The 8,007-nt window shown below is 36.8% G+C and overlaps 1 protein-coding gene across 1 annotated transcript; it reads right to left on the bottom strand.

Moving 5' to 3' along the window:
- Nucleotides 1-557: 557 nt before the first annotated feature.
- On the bottom strand, nucleotides 558-4,386 carry LOC113288456 (leucine-rich repeat receptor-like serine/threonine-protein kinase BAM1). Its single transcript, XM_026537496.1, has 2 exons — nucleotides 1,564-4,386; nucleotides 558-1,289 (listed from the first exon to the last, which is right to left on the bottom strand). Exons 1-2 carry the CDS (start codon nucleotides 4,184-4,186, stop codon nucleotides 796-798), a joined length of 3,117 nt encoding a protein of 1,038 aa, XP_026393281.1. The 5' UTR covers nucleotides 4,187-4,386; the 3' UTR covers nucleotides 558-795.
- Between the last annotated feature and the right edge of the window lie 3,621 nt (nucleotides 4,387-8,007).

Raw genomic sequence — 8,007 nt, 5'->3', positions numbered from 1 at the left:
AGTTATTAAACCATACAACTTGAGTAGTATAGTGATCGCTAATTTAGTCAAATCTCTTTCCCTGGGGGGATTTCCACATGCATTGCACTATAAATAGGTCCCTCTCTATTTGCGTTTTCTAAAGGGAACATGCACTGCCACTGAAAGAATGGATCTTACCTAAAACAAGTAGTTGTTGTTGTTGCCCATCTTTAATTTGTCTTCCATTTGACTTAGCGTACAACTAGAAAAGATAAAGACATTACCTGCTCGGCTGCTCTTTCAAAAGTTCCATCGCTTTAGTTTTCCTCTTCTTATCTAGTAGCCTTGATAGACAAATCTGTTTAGGCTTCACACAGCAACAAGCAAGAAAGCTTGCCCACATTGAAAGCTTCAGAGCTAATCTGGCCGCGCAGTCGGCCAGTGATACAAAACTCAAGGCCTCAAGGATGCGCATATTATGATACTGACAACTTGATCTAAAGCCATGAAGGAGATGAACCCTCCTCAGGAGAATGGGGATCATTCTGCAGAGGCTGCAGAGGAATAGTAGTAAGCAATACAGCAACAACTAGGCGCAAGTGATCAACTGAAAAAGCTTATATATAGAAATTGAACACCCAACCCCAGCAATTGATTTACAAGAAAACTAACCAATACACAACCCTCTATCTCTAAAGAAACTCCCAAAAAGACAAAGAAAGCCAACCTACAGTAAAAACTCATAATAACAGAAGATGAAAACTGAAAAGAACCCCAAGAGTTATCATTAGGATTTCTTTTACAAAAAACGATCCATATTTTGGATCTCATCAATTAGATGCTAAGAAGATCGGTTGGTGGTGACGAAGAGGATGATGACTGATCTTTAGTACTTTTCTTAACACCAGCAATTTCTTCGCAGATATTATTTCCAGGAGACAATGGTGGTGAGGATTCGGTAACGGTTGATGGTCCTTCAGAGAGTGTTGATGAATTTGGAGTTGTTGCTGTTGTTGGTTTGGGCAACTCGGTTAGAATTTGAACAACTTCTCTCATTGTTGGACGCTCGATACTTTGTTCTTCCACACAAAGCATTGCAACATAGAACACATGCATTACTTCATTTAAGGGAACTGAAGGCAGTCTTGGATCAAGAATCTTTAAAACTCCTTCGGTTTTTGAATCTGTCATTTTCCTAACCCATTGAACAATATCGACTCCGTCTCCAAATTCACCAACTGGTTTTCTGCCACTCACTAGTTCTAATAAAACTACTCCGAAACTGTATACATCACTCTTCTCATCAACTTTTAATGTGTAGGCATATTCTGCAAATTCAATACAAAAGACAATTTGAATTCAGATACAGAAGCAAATTTCTAAAAGATGTGCAATGAAGTTGTTTATAGTGAACGAAGGTAAAACTCGACTTTCAGTTTAAACTAGAGCTGTACTGGGTACACAAAAATGAGCAATGCAAGTGCCGGTATAAATAGTCTACATGACCATAACCTGATAAAAATCTCATTTTGAAAATAATAGACCCTGCACAAGTATGATAACAAACATAAAAAATGTATGTACTGAATTTAACAATCATACCTGGTGCAATGTACCCATAAGAGCCGGCAATAGCAGACATGCATTCAGAAGTACCAGAATCTTGAAGAAATTTTGCAAGTCCAAAATCAGCAACATGGGCTTCAAAGTTGGAATCCAGAAGAATATTGTTCGACTTCACATCCCGGTGAAGAATTGAAGGAGAGCAGTCATGATGCAGATAACACAACCCTTTTGCAGCTTCAACTGCAATTTTATACCTAGTATCCCAATGCAAGTGACCTCCTTTTTTGCCATGAAGAACTTCACCTAAACTTCCATTAGGCATGTACTCATAAACCAACAGATTTGTTTCATGGTTCGAACAAAATCCTAATAACCTCACGATGTGACGATGTCTGATTCTGCCCAAAGTCTGAATCTCCGCATTAAACCCATGATCATGAGAAGACCCTGACCTACTCATTACAGAAAGTCTTTTGACAGCAACTTGATCACCATTAGGCATTCCTCCTTTATACACAATTCCAGCACCTCCTTTTCCAATTATATTATCTTCTTTCAAAGCATCTAATATATCATCGCAAGTGAATTCCAGCCTTTGAAATGCTGTAAATTTCCATGAGCGAGACTTACTTGCTTTCTTCAAAGACCTGGCTTTGATGATAGCAGCAACAGCAAATACAATTGAACAAAGAAGCAACCCCAACACAAGAAACAACTTCATGGTAGCCGAAAGTGGACCTTTCGAATTCGCATGGCCAGTACTATTTGAAACCCGGGATTTGCAAGCGCCCAAAAATGGACCACAGAGATTAGGATTACCCATGAATGATGTTGAATTGAAGTAACTAAACTGACCAGTACCAGGAACTAAACCCGAAAGATTATTATACGAAAAATCAACTGAAGTTAAACTCTGCATATTAGAAATGCTGACAGGTATATTGCCCATTAACTGGTTCCTAGATATATTCAAGTAATTCAAAATCTTCATACTAGTAATTTCACCTGGAATTTCACCAGAAAGCTGATTCCTACTAAGATCAACAAATGTTAACAACTTACATTGACTGATTTCCGGTGTGATAGAGCCTGAGAAGTTATTATTACTGAAATCCATCTTTGAAAGCTGCTGCAATCTCCCAATATCAGAAGGAATTTCACCAGAAAATCTGTTCCCATCTAGTAATAACTTCTGAACACCACTAAAGTTCCCAATTGAAGATGGCAAATTCCCAGTTAACTTATTATTAGACAAACTAATTTGTCCAAGATTTACAGAACTCGAAAACATTTCTGGATATCTTCCAGTAAGATAATTATCTTGCAACTCAACTTGAGCTAACTTTGGTAGTCCTAAGAGACCTTCAGGAATTGAACCATTAAGATAATTCTCCCCCATTCGTATCCGATTCAGCGATTCGCATTTCCCAAGAGACTTCGGAATCGAACCGAAGAAGAAATTCCCTAAAGCGATGAGAGTTTCTAACCGATTTCCTGAACACAAATCCGGTGGAAGATTTCCAGTGAGTTTGTTTGAAGAAAGATCAAGAAAGACTAGTTTCCCATTCAATCCAAGTGTTTGAGGAACTTTTCCAGTGAAATTATTCTCCCATAGCTGTAATACTTCCAACTCAGGTAAATCTCCGATGAAGTCTGGGATAGCACCATGTAATTTGTTTCTAAACAGATTCAGTAGAGTGAGATTCTTAAGCTCAGCAAATGTTTGAGGAATTTCGCCAGAGAGAACATTATTAGACAGATCCATAGATCTTAAACTTTTAAGCTGCCCCAACTCTGGTGTTAATCCCCCTGAAAGCCCATTCACTTGAAGAAATAATGTATCAAGATTCTGTAGTTTTGCCATTTCCGGTGGGATTCTACCAGATAATCCACAGTTAGCCATATCCAATCTAACCAAATCAGTAAGATTCCCAATTGCAGATGGTATTCCTCCTTCATACATATTGTAATAACCAAGATACAGCTGCTGTAATTTTGTTAAGTTTCCAATCTCTGGTGGTATAACACCACTAAGTGAGTTCCCTGAAACTGCTAAGTACTCAAGAGACTTCAATCTTCCATATTCTGGTGGGATTTTACCTTCAAAATAGTTGCCACCAAAGTGCAGATGCTTGAGATTTTTCATCTCTGAAACTCCAACTGGTAATAGCCCAGTCATGTTATTGTTATACAAATCTAGTATCTCCAAGAACTGTAAACTAGAAAGCTCAGTAGGAAAACTTCCATTGAAGATATTGTTTGAGAGATTCAACTGTTTCAGACCAGAAATTAGAGAGATTTCTCTAGGTATTGGACCAGAAAATGAGTTACCAGCAACAGTAAGATTTACAAGGTTTGTAAGAAACCCAATGTCTGGTGACAAAACCCCAGTAAGATTATAATTAGAAATGTCTAATGAAATAACCCTATGGTGAGTAGAATCACATGATACACCAGTCCATGTACAGTGCTTTGTAGAAATGTTCCAGGTTGATAATGAGTTCTCTGGGTCATCTGAGATAGATGTTTTAATAGAAATTAAAGCTTGGAATTCTGGTAAATGGGTTTGTTTTGCTGTAATTTGGCTGGTGATGATGATGTAGAAGAGAAACAAAACCTGAAGAAGATGATGATGAAGAAGTAGAAGATGTAACCTCATTTTTCTTGAATTTCTGGGGGGTTTGATTGAATCTATGTACAGAAGAAAGAGTAGAGTAGAGTCATTCAGTGGAGAGAGAAGGAGAGTAGTTTGCAGTTTTTTGAAGTTTGAAGAGAGTGAAGAAGAAGAGAGGTGTGTGAAGCTACTTAGTTAGGTGAGTGTAAGGGGAAGTGTTTGATAAGATGTGTATATTCTCTTCTCTGTCTGTCCTCCTAAACCTAACTACTATTATAATGTTGTCCTTTTTATTATTTTATTTTTTTAATTAGGAAAATTTTGGTTGTGTATCTCTGTTTCTAACTTTGAAAAGAATATCTACATGAGAAGAAATTAAGAAGAAAACAAATTGATATTGAATTTTTTTATTTTCTTTTTCAACTTCTACTTTAACAAAAAGAAATTAATCTTCTTTTTCTTAATTTTTTGCTCGACACCTTTTAACGATTTCTAATCTAGAATGGAAGGGGTGTTTAGTGGATTACCTACCTAAAATGTGTATGTGTGTGATGCAAGAATTTCATTTAAATTTCATGCATGCCTCGTAAGGAAAAAAATCATTTGAATTTGAAAAATGAGTCCATTGGTTGTTTAGAATGACGTGATGAGAAGTAGACAGTACTATGAATTTTTGTTTGTTTTTAACTTAACATAATAATAGGGAATTTGGAATAATGCTCTTTTGTGATCCATAAACGGTGTGTTTTTCCGAATTTGTTCCATGAAATTTATGAAATTAGTGAATTGAAGTAAACATAATCATGAAATTTATAATTATAGGCTATACAATGATCTTTAAATATGATTCATTGGAGAAATCAAACAGAATTGAATTTATGGAGTTGTTTTTTTCTCAAAAATAATTGATACAAAGTGCCTAGGTTATTCCTCTGAAAGCTATTTAATATTGGTTTTGTTTTTTCAAAGATGCAACTCCATTCCTCACCAAATGAGTCTCTGTTTATGGCAATGTAACTACCATCCCCTATCAGTAGCAGGAACTTTCTTTCTTGCATACGTGGTCGTGACGTTTTTACCATTCTTGAGGTGATTAGAAGGGCGCAGGAACCCATCTAGATGATCCAACATTAGAAGAATTCTCGTTGGCTAATGAAGGATAACGTAAAAATTCTAGTTTCTTGAAGATTTATTTTTGCTTAGTTTATGCCTGGACTCTTATGCTTATACTGTATTTTAGGGTTGTAAATGGTGAAATTCAGACAAGGGTGAAAAGTGTCATTTCAAAACCAAAGGAAAAATTGTAACTCCATAATTATTAATTAGGGATTGAGTCATCATTCTAAGCCAATAATTGTCTTCAAAGTCCAGCAAAACTAAAATGAGAGAGAACTGGAGATAAAAAGGGAATTCTGAAGACAAGTTCGATCCTCATCACCAAAAGACAAGTTTAGACTTATAGAAAGAATCTTAACTCTCACTGTAGAGATTCATCCCTTGGTCTTCAAAGGCACCCATAGACATAATTTCTTATATACATCCTCGCGAGACACTGTTGGTCGTGATGTCGTAACTCCTAGTGAACATCCTTGATTCTGTAGAGCGTAAAAACGTCCACGCCTGAATTATGATCCAGAACAACCATGATTTCTGCATGTCTTCACAAGGCGCAACAGGTTGTGATGCTATAATTCCTAGTATATATCCTCGACGAGACACTATTGGTCACACAGGCTCTGTAGATGCGTAAAAATGTCCACGACTGACTTATGACCTAAAGAGGAGGCATTCATGTCCTGTAAGCACGATTCGCCCCTATTTAAGATCATGACTGATTTCGTACATCATCGTGAGATGCACTGGTCACGTTTACTCTAGGGACCGACTCGACTTACTAAGACTTCTTGGATAAATCGTAGAACATCCCTGCGAGATTAGTGGTTATTCTGCCTCCGGGCCCCTTCGAAAGATTCCTTGAACATCTTTTCCAGATATAGCTCGTCATGTCGGACCTATTTCACAGACACAATGGATCCCTAGCAAATCTCCTCAAGATATGCTGGTCAAAGACAAGTGATACAAGGTCTCTCAAAGACACTATTAGAGATAGAAGTTTCCCTCTTTATCTCAAACATATTACAACGGAATCTAAGGAGACTCAATCTGATGAACTAAGCCTCAACCGAACTAATGCTAATCTGAGATGAACCACCTCGTCCGAAGAGTCTTCAACAACACGTGACTCGGGCAGAAACCTTACCTAGGGCACAAGCCTCTTTTTAAATATCTCAAACACACTTATGTAGAATAGAAAATGCTACCTTTGTTGAGAATGATGGATAATCAAATTCGTTTAGCATTTTAGAATCTAATCCAGATGAATTTGAGTCTGCTTAGGAAAAATTGAAGAATAATGAAGATGACACAAATGACTTTGCTTCTTCAGGTGAGATTATAGAATTAGGGCTGGAACATCTCTTTAAAACAAGTGAAGATCATATAAAATAATCTGAAGTTCAAGGATTTGAACTCTACTCCTGCCGCAGGTCATAATCCTACCGCAACTGACACTGAGAATAATGAATCTTTGGTGGATGATATGGATATTGTGTAGGGAAAATCTCTTGCAGATATTCCTATCAAGATTCACCAGACCAAAGCTCAACGTATTGAAAAAAATTCCGCTTTGATAGGAGATCCTAGTGGAAAAGAGGCAAATATGAGCATATTTAGTGAGCTAAATGATAAGTTTCAGAATCTAGAAAGGAAATGGAGCTTGAGAATCAAGGATGAAAGGAGGAGCCTAAAAATGACAAGCTTGATAGGGGTCACAGAAAGTCGGCAAAGAAGAAATGACTTGTTGCAGTGGTGCATTGTCTTCGTGCTTCAGTTTGTTCTTGTATTGGTTTGTTCTTGACCTTGTCTTTGACTCTTTGGAGCTTTGTTTTACTTTCCTTTTTATGCTTTTTCTTTTCTTATTTTTATGAACATATCATCTTTTCTCCTCAATATAAAAAAAACTCACGGCTAGTAAATTGAGCGTGAACTATACATGTCTATCAAAATACGTGGATAAAGGTCTTTCGAGATCCTCTTGCTAAATAAAAGGACTTACATGAAATAACACGACCTCCACGTGACATACGTGAACTAGACATATATACTAACTACATCTCTTCTCACACTCTAGACACAATCTCTAAGACCTTTCTTTCTTTTTTGCGTGACTCATCCTAGTCATGTTCATAAATCAGAGAATGTTTATCAAAATACGTGGATGTATAGAATATTTACCTCTCAATACATCATCACAAAGGCTAACTCAGCAGCACATAAATAAGGAGATATCAATTGTGATTTTGGTCTGGCGGTCTACGACACGTGTGAGAAATACCCAGCCTATTTCTCACCGCAAAACAGAGTAAAGGCGTTGTAATAAGGAGATAAACTTAGTACAATTTATCTTTATCTATTCCTGAAAAGACGGGAATAGTGCTTCGCATGGCAAGCAATCTCTATTTTGGTTGTCACGTTGTGGTTATAAAATGGGTCTTCTTCGAGTCATTTAAGGTAATATGAATAGTAATGGATGTTTTTAATGATAATGAGTGTTCAACAACTTAGTTATGTTAGCGAGTCTTCAACAACTTAGTTATGTTAATGGTATTGTGCTTACAATTTTCGTGGTTTTGGTAGAGTTTTTATTGGTATTGAGCTGGTGATTATGATATTGATGGCGGTGAGAAATGTATGTCTGCTTCTGCTGGTTTTTGGACATTGAAGACGTTAGGTCTTCTCAGATTTTATGAAGATAGTTGAACAATAACGAATGTTATTCATTTTGGGATTTTCTGTATGAGAGTCTC

The sequence above is a fragment of the Papaver somniferum genome, chromosome 6 (assembly GCF_003573695.1).
Source record: "Papaver somniferum cultivar HN1 chromosome 6, ASM357369v1, whole genome shotgun sequence".
NCBI lineage: Eukaryota > Viridiplantae > Streptophyta > Magnoliopsida > Ranunculales > Papaveraceae > Papaver > Papaver somniferum.
The sequence above is the reverse complement of the archived record's forward strand: the minus strand, read 5'-3'. Positions and strand labels throughout refer to the sequence as shown.